Here is a 20,570-nt window from a genome sequence, read left to right as displayed (position 1 = left end):
GAAATTAGACATTATGATTGATTGTGTTCTACCCTGTGAGGCATTTTTGTGTATCATTTTGTTTTTAATTTGCAAAATTCTGGGTTGCTTTTTAAAGATTTTGCAGATTAGCAAATAGCAGATTTACAGTACAAGCTCACAATGCACTGCGACACGGTTGGAATAACCTATGGTATTCACATTTCACACCTTGTCCAACCTGTTAAGCTACACTAGTATAACTGCCATGTTTGTCATCGCAACTCTCAGGGTTTCTTTTCATTTTGTGTGTGACAGAGACAGTGTAGATATCCATTGTGTCATATGTCTTGGCCATGGAATTTATCACATGTAAAGTGGCCCACATCCAAATCTATACATTTGACTACACATTTTGAAGCTTTGAATTGAATGTATTTTTCTTACTGTGTTTTTCATGTAATTTCATAATGGTTGTTCTCAACTACTACTACAAGAAAAGGCATCCCTGGAATGTCATCTGACAAGAATGAGGATGGAAGTTATTAAGCATCTGATGTCATCGTTTATGTGTAGAAAAAATAAATAAAATGATTCAATATGAATTAACAATCATGAATTCTCTGACCATTTCCCATTGTTTTTAACTTAATATATATTAACAAAATATGTATTTCATCATTACCCGTATGCATAAAAGATTGTGTTGCTTGGCTGGCATTAATTTGGTCATGGCTGGTGGTTTCATCCGGTTCCACCCCCATATGGTAATTTGACTAGTGTGGGAGTGTTCACCAATGTATAAAGACAGAGCATCACAATGGTAATAATCAGTTTCAGCTTTGAGGAGTGGATCAGGACTACAAAGCCAGCCACAGGAATTCCCTGTTTTGTAACAGGCAGGTAGGTTGACCTAATTTTCCCTAAACTATGCCTCTGGACTGGAGTTTGATAGCATTGCCATTTTGTATGTGACCAACAACATTTTAATGTCAGGTTAATTGCATGTCAGGCAGAAAACTGTTAATTTGACTGAACTCATGGTGAACAACATTTCTATGGGAGTTTCCTCTTGAAAAATACATGTCATATTTGAATAGAAAATAGAAATAACATGCAGGAGTAGTAGGGCAGAAAGTGATCAAATCTTTTCACATTTTAGGTAAAAAAAATGTCTAAAAATGACTCGACGACGCTTTATGATGGCTGGTATAAGAATGCTGGTAAGTTGCAATTATCATATTTACAAATCACTATCAAATGATGCCTAGCGTGTGTGTGCATCATACAATATGTACAGTAAATGGCAACAGGCTACCTTATTTGGTAGCCTGTTGTAAATAAATGATCGGGAACATGGAATTCGATACAACAGTATACAGTTGCGTAAAATGTGCTTTTGTTTTTTCTCTTTTTCTTGGCACAGACCCCAGAACCCAGGACTGGTTTCTCATGTCTTCTGTCTGGCCTCAGACCTGCATTGTCCTATCATACATATACTTTGTCACAAAACTGGGGCCACGTTTGATGGAAAACCATAAGGCCTTTGAACTCAAGAACGCCATGGTCATCTACAACTTCAGCGCTGTGGGCTTGTCTGCATACATGATATATGAGGTAGGTTCTCTCATCATGATGACTATACCTGTAGGCATCTGTGGACACAACTTTGTCTATACTTTTATATAAAGTAAAATGTTTCTGTACAATCTGCTGCATTTACTTAATATTCTGGTATTTGGTTTGTGCCACTTGTCTTCTATTGGAAAACAAGTGCACAATGTACACTATCAATTTATGTTTTAATTTATCTAACATCTTTTCAGTGATATAGTAACAGGCATTGATGTAATGTTGATATTAGTGTACACACATGGAATTATTTATGTTTCCCCATAACATGGATCCTTGTAATTAACAATTAACCACTTAATCCCTATACTATATGGTTAGGGTTAGTCTATACTTGGCCCCCACTTCTCGTTTGCCAAAAATAGCTGATCCAGAAACTCGCTGCACGTGCCGTGAGCTTGTAGATGTGCTATTTTCACAGAATGTTTGTCTAATGACATGCATGCCCTGAATAGGGAAGCTAGGGTTCACGTATTCTCTTCCCCATTGTGTTTCCTAGTTTCTCATGTCAGGGTGGGCAAAAGGCTACTCGTTCCGTTGTGAGATTGTGGACTACTCCAACTCGCCTATGGCACTCAGGGTAAGTAACAAATTAGAACCATATATTTACAAATATCCAATTGTTTTTAGTTCCGTAATTCAGCAGCAGAGCTCTAGTTAGTAGGGGTTCAGGCAGGCAGACAAACAGACAGGCAGACAATTGGGTGAACTCGAATAAAGAGTTATTTGCCAAACAGGTTAACCACTCCCCCTTTGGTTATTGGTTAACCAGCCCCCCCCCCCCCCCCCCCCCCCCCCCAATTATGGTCACCCCCATGTTTGTTTTTAGTCTCACCAGTCACTACGAGTTGGAATAAAATACGGATATACCAAACTTAACTATTCCAAGAAGTACTTGAAGAAACTTGACTGATTCATACGCCATATCAAGGCTTTTATTCGGTAGGCCCTTTCTTTGTTGTTCAAAGATGGTCCTTTTCCTTGTTTTTCAAAGATGCCTTTTTAATATTATGCACTTTTGTCCTATGCATCTGCCACCAACCTGTTGGTGTGCATCTGCCTTTTTCTATAAAATTGGGTAGGCCCTAAAATTATGATGCAGGGAATTATTTTGGGTAATTCTGATTCCGGTTTGGGGGTCTGACTACCAGGGCCGGTTCTAGGGGGGGGCAGGGGTGGGCATAGCCCACCCAAACGTGCGTCCTGCCCACCCAATGTGGGTTTGACACCCCACCCGCGCCGGCGGAGTCGCCCCCCCCTTACAATTCTGTCTGCCCACCTGAGTGGGGCTGGCTAAATCCGGCCCTGCTGACTACAAACCTGACTTTTATTTTTATTCATGACCATAACATGACTTAAGATATCATCTGCTCCCGACCGGATCATAAACCCAAAATGGTATGCCTACCAGGCTATAACCAGGATAGTAACTCGTGGCTATGCAAGTAAATAACTTGATGTGAATGGCCTTTCCGTCTAGCGCCACCCTTCAGCCAAATTTCAATTTGGGTGTAAGGTGAAGCATGGCCTGTAGTCTAGGGGCTGCTAGCAGGGCTGTAGACTCATCTCTTAGTCAGTTTCTATCTGATTTTAAATGTTTTGTTCCATTCTACAGATGGCGGCAACTTGCTGGCTGTACTGGTTCTCAAAGATGATTGAAATGCTAGACACGGTAAGCACACTATGACACACTAGTCTCTACTAGTATAACTGCATTACTCACTGGCATGTTTAGTATGTCCTGTCGTCCCGAACCATTGAACTAAGAGATATTGTTGAGATCTTGTCATCTCTTGTGCTCAAAATAACTCATCAAGTATGCAGGTGTGCAAAGCACTCCCTTCAAACAGGCACATACTTGGCAAGATATTTGATTCTGCATTAACCACGCGTTTCTCCCTCTCTCTTCATCAGGTCTTCTTTGTTCTCCGAAAAAAGACCAAACAAGTGTCGTTCCTCCATGTTTTTCACCATTCCGTCATGCCATTCACTTGGTGGTTTGGGGTCAAGTTTTCCCCCGGTGGCCATGGATCCTTCCATGCCCTTCTTAACTGTGGTGTTCATGTCATCATGTACACGTACTATGGCATGACTGCCCTGGGGCCTGCCTACCAGAAGTACCTGTGGTGGAAGAAGTACCTGACCACTATCCAACTGGTAGGTGGCGGTGCCCTTTTAATTGTTTTTATTGTCATTAATTTTTGCCTCCTGTTAGTATGTTTATTTTTAAGTGAACCTCAATATCTCTGCTGTCGGGAGGAACCTCTTAACTCCAAAATCTTCATTTTTCAGGAAATGGTAAAACAAATTTTACATTTTTCAGAAATTGAATAAAACCTTATATATTTTTTTAAACGAAGCAATACTGCCTCATCAAAGTTGGTATTGTGACTTTGTATATTATCAGATACTTGCATGTGTCATTATATTATCACCACTTTACCTGAATACAGCTCAAGTGGAGTTAGGTGGTTTTCTTTGTCAAGATAGTTCTTATCAATGACAGAAAACCTCTTAACTCCACTGACACTGGATCTCCAAGTTTGATTATCACACATACACGCACGCACAGTCGCGCGCACACACACACACCCCCCGTCTTTTAGTATCTGTCTCTCTCTCTCTCTCTCTCGCTCACTCACATGTACGCATGGACAGACACACACACAGAAACTGTTGTTCTTTTTGTTTATCTTCCGCGCGGCTCTGAGGCTGAGCTGCAGTCAGTGTCCCCACAGAGCAGTGGAGTTAAGTGTTTCTACTGACAGTTTGAGGATCAAATGGAGTTGAGAGGTTCTTTCAGAAGTGCTTTTTGATACTTTCCATTGGTTCAATATGTTCATAACAACACACAGATGTAAAGGGTATTCGGTAGCATCAAATGGAGTTATGAGGTTTCCTCCCGACAGCAACGATATGTTTTACAGACGACCATCCCTTGAACATGTATTTAAACAAAACATTCTTCTAAAACAAGTACGTTCTTCCTTATCCTGCAGGTCCAGTTTGTGATAGCAGGCATCCACATTGGCCAGATCTTCTTCAACGGCTGTCCCTACCAGTACCCCATCATCCTGTACCTCATTGGGCTCTATGCTGTGTTGTTCACGGTCCTCTTCCTCAACTTCTGGTTCCATGCATACGTCAGAGGCAAGAGGCTTCCCATGCATCTCCAGAATGGCAAAGCTCTTCAAAATGACAACTGCATTCACAGCAACGGGAGGAGCCACAGCCAACGTATTCTTAATAAGGATGATTAAAATTGTCCATACAAGGATTCCTTTATGACAGTGGTTTTCAAACCTTTTAATTGCAAAGACCCCAATAACTCAGTGTTTGCATGGAACTTAATGAACCCGTAACAGGTCCATTTGGTCCATTACAGACCTGTAACGGTCCATTTGGAACCCCTGGCCTCAAATAACCGTGAGGGACCCTAGACCCCACTTTGAGAACCACTGCTTTATACTACAATATGATTTAATCTTAAAGGGATAGTTCCATTTTTTTTTTAACTTAAGTTGTATGAAATACTTGCCATTAATATAGTGGTTGCAACAGTATTCATTGATTGCCCGAGTCCTGTGGTGGGAGTTCTGCTCTGGTTTTGGTGAAATATTAAGTAGTCCGGTAATTTTGTCACAGGGGGCCATGCATTCAAAGTAAATGAATCCACAAAACTAACGCCATTTGTATTGTTGACCTATTTCTAAAATATTAGTGCAACTTTTGTTTTTTTGTCACTACACCCAAAACATAGTTCCATGTGATGGAGGGGTCAAAGTTGTGCTAATATATTAGAAATGGGTCAATAATACAAATGACATTAACTTTTGTGAATTAATTTACTTTTACTGCGTGGCCCCATTGCCTCCCACAAAATGACCGGAACTACTTTAATATTGACCAAAACCAGAGCAGAACTCAACAAGTATTAACAATCAATTAATACAGTTGCAACCACTATATTAATGGCAAGTATTCCATACAGCTTAAGTTAAACTATCCCTTTAAGGTTTTACCTAAAATCTTTCACTGGACCGGTGCCACCTGACTACCTCTGTCCTACCGTGTCCAGTTGATCCTTTCCCTCAGAATATTCACTTTTTAAACCTCTGTTCTCTGGTTGTGTTTGTCAAGGAAACAGTACAATGGACCTCCTCCAGTTGGCACAATGGTTCTTGCCTCTGTGATAATTCCTAATCAAAAATTATCAGGAAAGCCCTGTACTACACTACAGTATCTAAAGTGTCTTAACCCATTTAGACCCGAGGCCGACTTCTAAAAACGCCTTCTAAAATCTAACCTAAGGTTTTCTGAAGACCTTCAAAATAATGTATGTTACTATATATGAGGTGTATGAGACACAGATGTAGCTCCCGGCATGAAAGGTAAAACAACGTATAGGTTACAGAACACCAGGTCTGAATGGGTTGATGTCAAACATTTCACAGAATATCTCACTTAGTTTTAACGTTGGTGTTTTATGTATTGCATTATTTATTTTTAAAGAGGGGCGGGGGGGGAATGGACTCGTGGACTACAAAATGTATAATGAAGGAAATGTGAATAACTCCTGAAATAAATTTGGGCTTGAAAGCTGATCTAGAAAGAGGCCCTGGCATGACAGTGGAACTTCAAGCTTCAGATTTCAAGCTTGTTCAAATAACTCAAAGAGTTAAACTATTTACTTTAGATGAATTTATTTATATTGTTTGTTTTTACATTTTGAGGCTCTTCTAAATCCTGTTCCTAAAAGAGCTGGTGATGAAATGGCATTGCATTGCTTTCTTGTACAACTGGCTGACTATTTCAGTTAAGTGAAATGACACTGCTGCTGTATGTTATGTGAATGAAAATAAAATGACTTTTATATTAAAATAAATTATGTAGCCAAGCCTTATGCTTATGGACTTAAACATATGTCCAGTGTGTATTACTAATGCATTGCATACTACATTTAATATGTTTATTTGATGTTTTTCTTCTGAATTGAAAATGGAGGACTCTGATGTAAACAATTCTATCCTCTTAGCGTTTTTTGTATTGACCTGTACCTTCCTGACTGTACCCATTCTGCAATCTGTTAATAAAAAATTAAAATCAATCAGGCCTATAGTATAACAGCCCACCCCAAAAAAAACATTGTTAATTTACTGTATATAGGCGTAGCTGCGTAGGCTAGCCTAAGATTTAGAGTACTCTCGTAGATGTAGGCTAATTTGTTGAATTTGACATTTTCAGAGACCTTAGGGTTCCGAACATTACATGTACAAATGCAATGCTTACTTACCAGCTCTGTTTGGAACGTCAATATCTTTAGCTCGGAGCTAAAGCGTAGCAGCGTAGATATGGAGGTGTCAAACGGAGCTAGTGCTTACCCTGATTCCCCAAATGTTCGAGAGGCCCACGGGTTTCTTGTGCAATGTATTAGACCGTAGTTTTCAATAAAGACGTGTTTTAATCTCGTTTGTGGCCGAACGCCATTTTCCCCCTCGTTTACTTCCCGTTTACGTTGAGCGTAATTCCGGGTTTCACCGGATACGCGCCCCTCACTACCGACAGAATCGACCAGACTGGATGAAAACACTTATTTATTGACAACTACGGACTAATGAATTGCACAAGTACCCCGTAGGCCTCAGGCCTCTCCAACATTTAGGACATCTCAGGGTAAGCACCTTCTATTTCGCATTTGTACTACATGTTCGGAGCCCTAAGGTCTTCGCTCCGCTGGTGTCCGACAATCGATAAAACACATCTACGAGAGTCACTCTAAACTCTAACTAAAGCTTAGGCTATTGCGTCCCAAAAAACATAGGTCACCTATTTCAGTGCAACATGCAAGAAGTGGGTGGCTTGAGTAAATGAGTGACGCCAACGCTGCGCTCACGTCGCCGGCGTGGGGATCAGTCCGTCCTCTGTCCAATCACGGCGCTCCTCCTTCGTACTGCTGGAATTCAAAGTTTATTGTTATAAATTAGCCGAGGCGTCCGTGTTGTTGCTGTGGAAACCTGTGCTGTGTGTCCTGGGGATCACTGCAGACCAACTTCAACATGAACGGATAAGTCAGTGTTGTTCTCGGTCCTGACCAGGTTTAGACATTTCGTTCACATTTATGATTTCATGCATGCTTCTTTAGACGAAAATGGACGGGAGAAAAGTTGGACCGGGACCATACAGAGCAACAAAGCTGGTAAGATTCTCGTCTCTCGTGCGTGCGTGCGTGCGTCCGTCCGACCGACCGAGTGTGTTATTACAAGATGATTACGAAATATAAAGAAAGGGTAAGTTTGTAGCCGGGCTATATATAGTCTATGCTAAAATAAATAATTATGTTTCGCTAAAGAGTTATCTGCAGGAAGGAACGGGAAATGTTAATTAGTATTGAGAATCTAGTCTAAACCAACGTTATTACAGTGTAATTACACCCAGTTTAAACTATCTCTCTCATACACTAGAAAGTAGGCTGTTATTCCTGAATAACAAAGAGTCTTCGACCATAATGTAGGCCTACCTAATTTTCCTCTTTTTAAATATTCTTGGGGGTGCAGTATAGTTAATAGGCTACTATATTCTTGTTATGATTGCTTATCTAACCTTTCCATTTTCCATCGCTTATAGTAGCCTACTTATAGAATACCGGTACATTATGATATTTGGTAGCTTGCAAGAGCCTAGATGTCTCCACTAGGCCTGTTAGCTATTGTTTTGGTATACAGCCTGTCTTGTTATGGTTCAGCTTGTTCTTGAAGCAGCTAGTAAAACTATTGTCTGATCTCTGCGCTCTTTGGCAGAACTACTGTACCCCCGACCTGAAATGAAATGAAATGAAATCTATATTTACCCAGGGTATCTGGGCTAAGCTCAAGAACTTGTTTCCAGCCAGGCCCTGCTCATAGAACACATTTCATCGTAGTGGTTGATGCCTTGTTCAAGGGCATTTCAGCGGTGGTAATTTTAACGTGTCGGACGGCTGATTCGAACTGGGAACCTTCCGGTATCTAGACCGCGCCGCTATCCGTTCGGCCACCGCTGCCACGATGGGTGCCACCTGAGTGTTGTACTTCTCCGGGTTCTCCCCATGATATCATGTACATTAAAAGCATTAATAAACATCACCCTATAGAATATATTGTCTTGTAACTCCTATTGTAATTGCCTCATCAATTACTGATTGATTCAGAATTCCACGGAAAAACTAGTTGGTTTGGTGTGCTGATTTGAGGACATCTGTTTTTCCCATCTCCATCTCCCTCAGTCCTACAGTGGAATGAATAGAACAACAAAGTATGCACACTGGATCCATGCTCAGAAGGTTATTGTATTACCATCAAGAACATGGTTGACGTTTTGAGAAGAAACATAAACCATGGTGGTAATAAAATACCTTTGGAGCAATCAGTGTGCAGTGCACTGCAGACTTTGTTGTTCTCTCTGCCCATCACCTGGCCTTTTAACTTTGGATGTGCGTGCCGCTTTATTCACTCTACAGTGGAATGAAACCATCAAACTGTTTCGGGGAAGCATGCCGGTCAGAAGACACTGGTTGCACTTCCGCAGCTACGAGCATAGCTTCACCGGATCCGAGGCAGTGGATTGTCTCCATCTGTTGCTGAGGCAGAACCAGTACTTTGGACCCAATGTGACCCGCTACCAGACACTGCAGCTGCTCAGAAAGTTCCTGAAGAACCACGTCATCGAGGACATCAAGGGACGCCATGGGAAAGAGGACTTTGAAGACAATGGTCAGCTGTACAGGTAATGATAGATAGATAGATAGATAGATAGATAGATAGATAGATAGATAGATAGATAGATAGATAGATAGATAGATAGATAGATAGATAGATAGATAGATAGATAGATAGATAGATAGATAGATAGATAGATAGATAGATAGATAGATAGATAGATAGATAGATAGATAGATAGATAGATAGATAGATAGATAGATAGATAGATAGATAGATAGATAGATAGATAGATAGGACGGACGGACGGACGGATACACACACAGCAGTTAAGGTTACAGAGTTACAGGTACAGTACAGCTATACATGGCAAAAAGAAGAAGCATCAACAATACAGAGCAGAAGTAAAAACCTGTCCTGCACTATGCAGGAAAACAATACCGTCCTGCGCTGCACAGGAAAAGCAATTTAGATTCAGGTCTTACAGTAATTACAATGATTGATCAACAGGTTTGAACATGAGTGTCACCAACTGTTCTGAGAGTTTCCAATTACAACTCACTGGCAGTCTGATTCATTAATTCAGGCTTTATTCAAACATTAGAGTCACATTGAGTAAAAACACCACTGCTGTTCCTGTTTTCTAAAAAGGGCCTTTTTTTGCATCCTCACCTTCGTCTTTAATGTTTGTGTTACGCAATGTTTGTGTTTACACGAACACTCAAAATTGTCCATTCATTGTCAATGGCATTTAATGTTTGTTAGGACAAAGTTTGTGTTTGCACATACACTAAAAGCTAGACATAGGAGGGGCTATCGCCCCTCAAAAAGAAAAGAAAGAAAGACAAAAGGTCAAAGTAAAATGGTAAAAGAAAGGGAGGAGAGAGGGAGGGAAGGGGAACCCTGCTGTCTTGCCTAGTGCTCCACCCACTTTGGCCTCCTAGTTAAAGTGGTAGCTGTAAGCTCTTTACTTGATCACATTTTGACAAACTTATACCTTGATGGAACCAAAAGTGTGGGGGGGGAAAGCATACCCAGTATTCTTCAAAGTCAGCTTAAAATCATTGGGTACATAGGGTGCTGTCATCATGCTCTGTTTACTGTGTATCCAGGTTCCCAGCCACTTCTCCTCTGAAGCCTGTTCCCCAGAGACCCCCACTGACAGAAGGGGACATGCCCAGACTGATCCGCTGGGATGACTACGAGGAGCTGCCACTGCCGGAGAACTTTGTCCCCATGAGGCCACTAGCACTGGTACGACGGAGAGATGACCATGCTAGTAATAGCTATTACTATTTGATATTACTATTAGCCATTTCATTGCTATTTGACTGTGTGAGATGACCATACTTAGTAATAGGCTAGCACTAGTAAGAGATGGCAATGTTAACAGTAGCCCTGGTATGGCAATGCACACATTTGTCCTCAAATGTTCGAGATATGGAGATTGAAAAAGCAATTCCTGTCACTTCATAATGTTGTTCCAGGAAAAAAGTATGACGCACGTGTTCATTGCAATGAAGAATTATGCTGACCTAAGTAACAGTACGGCTCTGGACCTTGTTTTGATAGTATGTTGGACAACAAGGGACTTCTACAAGTTTGGGAAATTAGTGTTGGCTAGATGGAACATACTTGCTTTGCCAAAATACAAGAGGTGAAACATAGGTTCAAAAGCAGATTTATATCTGATGACACTAGAAAGGAATCTCTATACACTTAACTCTGTTTCAGAACCCAGAGTCATGGAATAAGAGGCACAGCATAGCTATTGGGGAGGTGCAGGAGTGCAAGCTTGTCCGCAGAAAGGAGATTACCCCCAAGGAAGTGGACCATATTTGGAAGACCATGACGATTGCACAGTAAGTACCTTCCTGGCACCTCTACCCTGTCTTCATTTTTTTTAAAGGTAACCAGATTTGTTTTATTTAGTTTTTACTTACAGTATTTTCAGTCATTGAATTTCCTACTATTATGTCATTGTAATGTTGCTGATCTAAGAAGAACTGAAGCTTAGTTTGTGGTAACACTTGGGGCTCTTGCACAAGAGCATCAACTAAATTCCTGATTTGTATTTTTTTCCCCGTTAGTTTACAGAGAGTCCTGGAACTGAAGACGATGAACGGAGTACTGGACCCAAAATATGTGAATGCACAGCACCTTGTTCAAAATGTGTTCAGTGTTAACAAGAGTGGAATTGTCATATTAAAGAACAAAGCAGGTATAATATGTTCTTGAGCCAATTTAAACTTTATCTCACACATCCTGGAAAACCTATAGTTTTCATGTCGTTTTGGAAATTGACAAAATAAGGGTCCAACTCCATTTGGTTCAATTTGTACACTGGGGTCTTTGAAATTAAAACGTTTGAGAACCTGTCAATCCAAAAATATAATATACAAATAATGATTTTCATTAGTGAACAGATACAGAACAGATAGATTTCCATTTTTGCTCAGCCCTCATTACGCCAGGGCTCCACCGGACGCGTTGCGTCTCCGTCGCGTGCGTCAAAAAACACAGGCAGTGGAGCCACCCTTCATTGATTAAAAAGGGAACATTCCCTGACGGTGACGGAGACGCGACGCTGACGCGCCCGGTGGAGCCCCGGTGTTAGGATAGGATGATATGTTTTTGTTTTTCCCTCACCTGTCTCCCCTTTTGCTTACTGCACAGAGGACATGCCCTATTGGGTGTTATCAGCCATGAAATGCCTCGCTAACTGTGAGTATTGTTTAATTGTACTAATCAACCTTGAAATTCTAATATGCTGTATCTGTGGAAAAAACTAAGTTGTTTAGAGTGAAATGATTAGGTACTAGCTGTAATGTTATCAAGTTATATACACACTAGGTAGTATGTATTTGTCTATGTGCGTGCATGTACAGTACTATATTCACTGAATGGAATTTCAGTTTAACAACTTAAGCCCTTTAACCGGTACTTGGCCCCGTCCTTTTCCCTCCACACCAAATCTCATTGTTGGAAATAACGGATTTACACACGGTGTGAGCTTGTAGATCCACTATTTTCACCAAATGTTACGTCTATTTTCGCCGAAAGTTCACTCATGACATATCCAGAATAGGAACACTAGGTTCATGTGGTTAAGATCTGTCTTTTCTTCAGCATTATGTTAGCACTGCAGTAAAACATTTATTCATCTTCATTGTCAGGGCCTAATGGCAGTGAAAGCAAGCAACCCATGTACCCAGGATTTGAGAGGGACGTCCTGAGGACGGTTGCAGATTACTTTCAGAGACTCAAGGAACCACTACTGACATTCCATCTGTATGATGTGTATGTCAACATTCTCAGTAAGTCAGCCTAGACCGTACAAACAATTGATTGCATTTAATCTAAGAATCTTGTTAGTTAAATGGTCCTTTAATCTCGTATAAAATAAAATGCAAAAGTCTACTGTATGCTGTCATTGAACTGTTGACACGCACTCTGTATGATTGCACACCCTAATGCCAGCCATGGCCCTAACCCTCACCTTAATGAATCCCTAACCTAAACATAACCATAACCATTTTGATTAGGGGAGGTGCTACACCGGACCCCAGGAAGAGTAGAGGCTCATTCATGTGTCTCTAATGGGGATCCTTTAATAAACATAAACAGAGGCTGGGAGTAAGAGCTGCTTGAGAGCGTAAATTCAGGACAAGAAAGTCCCTTAATCGAGAAGGCTGGTCACACCAAACCACTTGAGGTTCTAGCAGCAAATATTGTGCGTTGAATTGAATGGCCCATTACCAGTGGGTGCAATTTGTTATGTACAAGCTCAAGAGCGTAATGAATAATACATTTAATTTAGCTTTGTTTTTCTCTAGACCTGTGGACCACCAGTGGTCCTTGAGGGGGTTCCAGGTGGGCCCCAGCTAAATACCTGTCACGGTGCGGGGCAGAGAGGTGTAGGACCCAAGCGCAGATAGTGAAGCAGAGCAGGATGGTTCAAATGCAAGGGAGTTTATTAACTCAAAAACAGGGAAACAGGAACAAAGACAGGAACACGAGTAAACTAGGGAACACTAGGAGCAAGAAAATAACACTGACAACAATTTACGAACGAACAAGGAACTGAAAACACAAGGGCATACTTATAGACATGGGAGAACTAGACACAGGTGAACACCACTGACAATCAACACTGGGATAGGCTGGGGAACTAAGGGGACACAGGTGGAAACACTGGCAATCACGTGACGGGGCTGCAGGCGGGACTGCAGATGGACGTGACGGGGCTGCAGGCGGGACTGCAGATGGACGTGGCGGGGCTGCAGGCGGGACTGCAGATGGACGTGACGGGGCTGCAGGCGGGACTGCAGATGGACGTGACAGGGCTGCAGGCGGGACTGCAGATGGACGTGACAGGGCTGCAGGCGGGACTGCAGATGGACGTGACAGGGCTGCAGGCGGGACTGCAGATGGACGTGACAGGGCTGCAGGTGGGACTGCAGATGGACGTGACAGGGCTGCAGGTGGGACTGCAGATGGACGCGACAGGGCTGCAGGCGGGACTGCAGGCGGACAAGTGCTGGGGAGCTGGGACTCCTGGATGCCGGGCGGCGGAGGCTCCTGGATGCAGTGTGTAGGCTCCTGGATGCCGGACGGAGGCTCCTGGATGCCGGACGGAGGCTCCTGGATGCCAGGCTGAGGCTCCTGGATGCCGGGCGGCGGAGGCTCATGAATGCCGGGCGGCGGAGGCTCCTGAAGCTGGGCAGGATTGGGGCGTGGAGCATGCACAGGAACAGAAGAGGCAGGAGGTGCCCACTGAGGATGAGGTGCACCACGACTCTCCCACCGAAAAAACGCCAAATACTGGGCGAATTCAGGGTCCCTCCTCCAATATTGAGCAAGTTGCTCAAGGAACTCACCGTCTTCAAAAAACACCACCCTGGTCACCCCAAAGTTCTTCCAGGTAAAGGGCAAGCTGGGATGGTGAGCAGACAGGGAAGCAGATTGAGGGCTAGCAGGCTGTAGAGCAGGTGGTGAAGCAGGTCGAAGGCTAGCAGCCCGAAGGCTAGCAGGCACATGGCTAGCAGCCCGAAGGCTAGCAGGCACATTGCCTATGGCAGCCCACAACCCCTTAATAACCCCATCCAGCTTGCCTGCTAGGTCGGGCCTGGAGTAGGCCACGCGGAGAACCTGTTTCACAGACTCGATCTTCTTCTCTTCACTGGTGGACGGACGAAGGCAGTCTTCCATTATGGAACTCATGGAGAGTAGCAGTTTGGCAAACTCGTCCACCTCTGCATTGTCCGCTGGGTCCATTTTGGTTCGTTCGTACTGTCACGGTGCGGGGCAGAGAGGTGTAGGACCCAAGCGCAGACAGTGAAGCAGAGCAGGATGGTTCAAATGCAAGGGAGTTTATTAACTCAAAAACAGGGAAACAGGAACAAAGACAGGAACACGAGTAAACTAGGGAACACTAGGAGCAAGAAAATAACACTGACAACAATTTACGAACGAACAAGAAACTGAAAACACAAGGGCATACTTATAGACATGGGAGAACTACACACAGGTGAACACCACTGACAATCAACACTGGGATAGGCTGGGGAACTAAGGGGACACAGGTGGAAACACTGGCAATCACAGGACTAGTGAGACAAGACAGGAACAGAACTACAGGGGCAGACAGGAAGGCACAAAACAAGACTACAAAATAAACGTTCACAGTGTAAAGCAAAACAGCAACTAAGAAACAAGGAAAATACAATACTTCAAAAACACAGGAACACAACAGAAAGGTAAAACAATAACAAAAACCAAGAACAGGGTACACAAGAAAACCCTTATAGAGCTTACGGGTCCATTTGGTTTAATTTTACGCTCTCAAGAGTTAAATTATTGTTAAACATCTGCATTAGCCAACTGACTGGTCTGCAGGGCTAAATGTCATCAAATGGTGGTCCGTGGCTCAAATGCTGAATTAATAATGGGCCTTGATATGAAAAAGGTTGAAAACCACTGCTCTAGACAGCAAGCGGCCCTAGTACAGTATGTATACTTCAATCATCATCTCTCTTCTCCCCAGGCCTGCTCCCACAGCAGGAGGTAGCAGTTGAAGCTCTCCAGGTCAGCTGCCTCCTACTGCCACCAGCTAACAGAAGACGCTTACAGCTTCTACTGCGTCTCATGGCCCGCGTGTGCGAGAACCCGGCTCTGCCTCCACTTAACGACACTATTGCTACCCGTACACTGGTACATACACTTTTCTTCCACCGGCTACATCATATGTCCATTGTTGTCCATCAAATGTACGGTATCTTGACCTTGAATAGATAGTCAGGTAGTGTTCTTTATGGCCCGTCTCTTTGCAGATGGTGCAGACATTCTCTCGTTGCATCCTGGGCTCTGCTGAGGAGGTGGACCTAGATGACCTCCTGGCCACCCAGCTGGTGAGCTTCATGTTGGAACAACACCAGATCATTCTCCAGGTGCCGTCCAACCTCCACCGCCACGTAGAGGATCACCTCTCCCATCTCCGACGGGTACAGGTCAGCACACACCTATCGGTTGTTTGTCGTTCCCCAACTATGTGCAGAAGTCTGGTAGTACCTTTTAATTCCAAAGCCAACCACAGACCTTGTGAAATGCATACCCATTGTTCCCACTATAGAGGATTATCCACCACAAGATGACCAGTAGTAACTGTGTGTTAGGGTTGTCTAGCTTTGGCTGCAGTAGTCGCAGGTGAGGGTATTCAGGGCGAAAGAGGAAATCTGGCTTATTTTGACACAACTAGTGGAGTCAGTAGAGCAATTGAAAGTTCTGCTCTTGAGCTTTAAAGCATCGAACAATATGTCTCCATCAGATAAAGTACTCAGGTTCCGGTGCAGATGCAGACCCATCCACGCCGTCTCCAGCCTTCTGTGAGCAGATCAGCAGGGCAGAGTTTGAGAAGCAGAGGGGCCTGGCCACGCAGGGGCCTCTGCAGGAGCTTCTGGAGGGTCTGATTGCTGACAAAGAGCTCTCTGCCAAGGACAAGAGGAAGAGGCTCAAACAGGTATGTCAAAAAGAGCTCTCTGCCAAGGACGAGGAAGAGGCTCAAACAGATGTGTTAGTTTTTCTCAAGTTACTGTACAACTGTTATCTGAAAGTGAGAGTGCATTGGTTGAGACTATTTTGTGACACTTCCTTTTAGCTGCTTTGTTCCTTCAGCTCACAGGGGTTCAGAAAGCCTGGACGACAAAGGATAGAGAAGATTTAAACCACGAGTTGATAGAGAGAAAGGTGGAGGTTGCAGAGTCAGCTAAGAGGGACGGGGAAAGACAGAATCTGTTTAAGAACAGCATTTAGGCAACATTACGATCTCGTTGGAAGTGGAAAATGCATTATTTAATAAAAAAGAGAGAGAAAAGAGAAGGATCCGGGCACACAAAGTTAAAAAATGAGGAACGCCTTTATTAAATTAAAAAGGCAACTGCCAACATCAGGGCAAGAATGAAGGACAACACCAAACATACTCATTATAAAGCAACAGGAAACACAGCTTTGCAATGAGATAATTAGCAGTGTCAGAGGCACGTGAGTGATACTAATACAGCCGTAATAACATGGACATGCCATTATGCAGTCAATCAACAGCTGACGCCACACGTGTGTGACAGCCAGAGGATTACACAAGCAAAAGCTAAGCACCAAATATTCAACAGAAGGAAAAGAACACTTTGTATTATAGTAGTCAAGTCAAAAGTCAAAGTCGTACGATTTGTCACACACGTTACCGCAGTGAAATTTGTTCTCCGCATTTGACCCATATCTTGGAGCGGTGAGCCGCAGCCAAGGAGTGGTGAGCTGCAGCCGTGCCGCGCTCGGGAATCATTTGATTAGTAGATTTGACCCCCCCAATCCAACCCTTGATGCTGAGTGCCAAGCAGGGAGGCATTGGGTCCCATTTTTACAGTCTTTGGTATGACCCGGCCGGGGATCGAACCCCCGACCTCCCAGTTACAGGGCGGACACTCTAACCACAAGTCCACTGTCTGGACTGTCTAGTAAACAAAGTAGAAAACGAAAAAACTAAAGAAAACACATAAAATCAATATCCTCATTAAGGCCAGGAGGGGTGAGAGCGTCTAAGGAATGAATCCAAAAGGTTTCCCGTTGATTCAATTTCCTTAGGCGATCGCCACCTCTTGGAAAAGGTTTGATGTGTTCTATACCTGTAATTCTCAAGAGTGTGTCATTGCTGTTATGGCATTGGCTGAAGTGTCTAGCAATAGGATCATTTATATTAGAATAGCATATTTGTGTTCAGCCAATCTATCCCTGAGGCGGCACTTTGTCCTGCCAATATAAAAGATGTTAGGACAGGTACATGTCAAACGATATATGATATGAGTAGTATTGCAATTGATAAAATCGTTAATCTTATAGGTTTTCTGTGTTTTGAAATCTATAAAGGATTTAGTCTGTGAGACACTGGGGCAGTGGGGGCAACAAATGCACTTGAACATACCTAATGGTTTGTTAAGCCAGGTCTGCTTTTTAACAGGTGGAAGGTAGCAGACCTGGCTTAACAAACCATGTTCAAGTGCATGTGTTGCCTCCACTGCTCCAGTGTCTGACACTGCTAATTATCTCATTGCAAAGCTGTGTTTCCTGTTGCTATATAATGAGTACCGGTATGTTTGGTGTTGTCCTTCATTCTTGCCCTGATGAAGACCTGTTAGGTCGAAACTGAAATGTTGGCAGTTGCCTTTTTAATTTAATAAAGGGCAGGCGTTCCTCATTTTTTAACTTTGTGTGCCCGGATCCTTCTCTTTTTATCTATGTCTTGATCTATTTTGATCCGTGTGAGCACCTTTTTATCATTATCACATTTTGCTATCTCCATTGAGCACCTGGTTAGTTCCCCTTTTTTCTCTATGCATTATTTAATATTGTGATATTGGTATATAATTGAACTGTGAAGCCTTAATAGGACCATTTTCTGTAGTTCCAGAGGTCCTATCCAGACATCTACCAGAAGCGATTTCCTACTGCTGAGAGTGAAGCCGCTGTCCTGCCTGACAAACCTCCACGACTCAAACCACAACTCATGTTCCTTACTCTCAAGAAACCCTTACAAACCTTCCAGAGGAGTTGGAGTTTCAGGGCTTGACACTTCAACCCCTCTGGCTACTTGGATCATATACTGCATTTGGTATTGTCACGTGGGAATGATGGCAGATACAGCTTGTTTGCTTAGAGCAACAACTGGAAGAACTTGTGTAAGATCAAATATGATGTAATTAACATTATCGTAAATGATGATCATAACACCGACATTTCAGAGACAATGTACACACATTTCAACAACCTGATGTAGCCTGGTGTAACCTGATGAAGCCTTACAGTTGCATCATCCTCATTATCACTCTCATTATTAAGTCTCATTAATCATACAATAAATAATAACAATTGCACAAATTCTTTCAGCTGTGAACAGCTGAAAGCTAGTGCTTGAAGCTTAGGGTTTCATAAATGAGGGCCATTGAATCTATCTGAACACCAAGATGAAAGTAACACGTTTGTGTCCCCACAGATAATCGCACATACCACTTGATCGATCTTATAACAGGCCAGTATGTTTCAGGATTTTCTTTTTTGTGTTATGTTGTGTTATGTTGTGGATCCCTATTTGAGTAAGGCATTGATGTCAGAGATCTATAGGGAAGCCATGCCGTTATTAGTACATTTAATGTGCTTTTGTCCAATGACAATGTCAGGTACATTGAAACACTGTGGTCCCTAAGTAGTGTTCAAGACGTGAGTGATGTGATGTGAATGCATCATTTTCTCTGGAGAGTGGAGACATACGACATGGTGGAATATGTGAGTCGTAATACTGTGGACACATCTTGGTCACTGACTGTATAAGAACAATTGTTTAATAATACTGTTAATCTTAATTGCTGTTGAACAAATGCTGTTTATCTATGAAATGAGTTTAAGAAATCCTAAAGGGACTTAACGTTCTGGTAGACTTGAATATTCTATAGCGAATTGTGGATAAGTGCAGCTCTTGATAACAAATAACACTGTTCAATGATGTTCATTGAAATACACTATACGGGTAGATTTAGTTATTACTGAAGAGATTTATTCAAAGGAATTGTAATTTGCTTATTTCAAAGCAAAAGCATTTTAACTGAATTGATTTTAGTGTGTACCCTAAATATAAAATGCATTTCACATGATCTTTACTGAAAAGATACATACATTCTCTTGCTAATTTCAATGCAAATGCATTTCAATTGGATTCACAGATTTCCTTATTTTATTTTAACATGTAACATTGGTACATAGGCCTACAGATCTACCCATCATGGTACTACATGTCTGTTTGGGCATAATATTAATTTAGGTTTACATTGTAGCACTACATTTTGAATGGATTACTAAATTGTCTTATCTTAAGAGGTACAATAACAATAGCTTTGTCTTAATATGTGGCTTTCCCTGCAGTTCATTCTGTATATTTCTTTTAATGCAATGATACATTTCATTATCAATGAATCACCTGATGTCAATTAACTGGATTGATGTGTTTACACGTGGCTTGTTTTATATGTATATATGAAATATTCTCATACATGGTCCATCTTTTTTTGTCACATATCTTTGTTTTTCTTTTCTTTCTGATTTAATATTTCTGTTTCTGTCTGTACTACATTTTATTTGTATTTGTCTGAATCTTGTTCCTGGTTTATGAGTATACAGATTATAAAACTACATATATTTTAACAGTGGGAACCTATATGGAATAATGCTGGAGTAACTGTTACTGACTGTTGAGAGGGTGCTCATATCTATGCTGGAATAAACACAGGATCTATAATGAAATCTTGATTATCTTGTGTTAAAGTATTTATTTCTGAAGTCATAATTCAGCACATCATAATGTAGGTATTTAAAAACAATATATCCAGAGTGACTTGGAATGTGTGAGCACTGAGAAGGTAGCAAATGAATGAATGTAACTGCAGATGTTTGGTGGCGATGTTTTATGTTTTCCACTAGGGGGCAGTGTTTTTATATAAATCCAACAGGGCCAGCTTGCAGGAGCAGCTATGGTGTCTTCCTGAGTAGGTGGTGGGGTAGAAATATTATTTTAGAATGAGCCCCTATTCTGAAAAAACTCATTTGTTTTTACATCTTTGTTTTTGACTGCATTACAGAAAACTAATCATTAACACTAAATATAGCAAGAAGGTGGCAATGAAAAATAAAATATATCTATTATTTATAAGAATATGACAAATAAGAAGGGGGCATAATTTGGTTGTT

General features: G+C 42.0%; 2 protein-coding genes across 3 annotated transcripts; both read left to right on the top strand.

Moving 5' to 3' along the window:
* Window positions 1–776: 776 nt before the first annotated feature.
* On the top strand, window positions 777–6,565 carry LOC306942988 (very long chain fatty acid elongase 7-like). 2 transcript variants are annotated; one of them, XM_079529194.1, is made up of 7 exons: window positions 777–861; window positions 1,121–1,181; window positions 1,385–1,575; window positions 2,090–2,170; window positions 3,206–3,262; window positions 3,505–3,747; window positions 4,590–6,565. In XM_079529194.1, exons 2-7 carry the CDS (start codon window positions 1,130–1,132, stop codon window positions 4,848–4,850), a joined length of 885 nt encoding a protein of 294 aa, XP_079385320.1. In that variant the 5' UTR covers window positions 777–861; window positions 1,121–1,129; the 3' UTR covers window positions 4,851–6,565. The 2 variants fall into 2 exon arrangements, with proteins under 2 accessions (XP_079385320.1, XP_079385319.1); XM_079529193.1 differs by lacking the exon at window positions 777–861 and adding an exon at window positions 879–1,001.
* Window positions 6,566–7,644: 1,079 nt separating this feature from the next.
* Window positions 7,645–20,101, top strand: LOC306943576 (DEP domain-containing protein 1B-like). The gene is made up of 11 exons (XM_079529994.1): window positions 7,645–7,786; window positions 9,086–9,351; window positions 10,397–10,538; window positions 11,019–11,146; window positions 11,375–11,505; window positions 11,961–12,008; window positions 12,461–12,601; window positions 15,331–15,497; window positions 15,617–15,793; window positions 16,111–16,302; window positions 18,238–20,101. Exons 1-11 carry the CDS (start codon window positions 7,739–7,741, stop codon window positions 18,400–18,402), a joined length of 1,605 nt encoding a protein of 534 aa, XP_079386120.1. The 5' UTR covers window positions 7,645–7,738; the 3' UTR covers window positions 18,403–20,101.
* The last annotated feature ends 469 nt before the right edge of the window (window positions 20,102–20,570 follow it).

This window comes from Electrona antarctica (genome assembly GCF_951216825.1).
Source record: "Electrona antarctica genome assembly, chromosome: 19".
Taxonomy (NCBI): Eukaryota; Metazoa; Chordata; class Actinopteri; order Myctophiformes; family Myctophidae; genus Electrona; species Electrona antarctica.
This window is presented reverse-complemented; position numbering and strand designations above follow the sequence as displayed.

Bases quoted from the DNA above. Each gene is read 5' to 3' on its own strand.
- LOC306943576 (XM_079529994.1), top strand. From the start codon at position 7,739: ATGGACGGGAGAAAAGTTGGACCGGGACCATACAGAGCAACAAAGCTG. The intron at 7,787-9,085 runs GTAAGATTCTCG...TTCACTCTACAG, and splicing joins CATACAGAGCAACAAAGCTG to TGGAATGAAACCATCAAACT. The intron at 10,539-11,018 runs GTACGACGGAGA...ACTCTGTTTCAG, and splicing joins CCATGAGGCCACTAGCACTG to AACCCAGAGTCATGGAATAA.
- LOC306942988 (XM_079529193.1), top strand. The intron at 1,182-1,384 runs GTAAGTTGCAAT...TTCTTGGCACAG, and splicing joins TGGCTGGTATAAGAATGCTG to ACCCCAGAACCCAGGACTGG. The intron at 1,576-2,089 runs GTAGGTTCTCTC...TGTGTTTCCTAG, and splicing joins CTGCATACATGATATATGAG to TTTCTCATGTCAGGGTGGGC.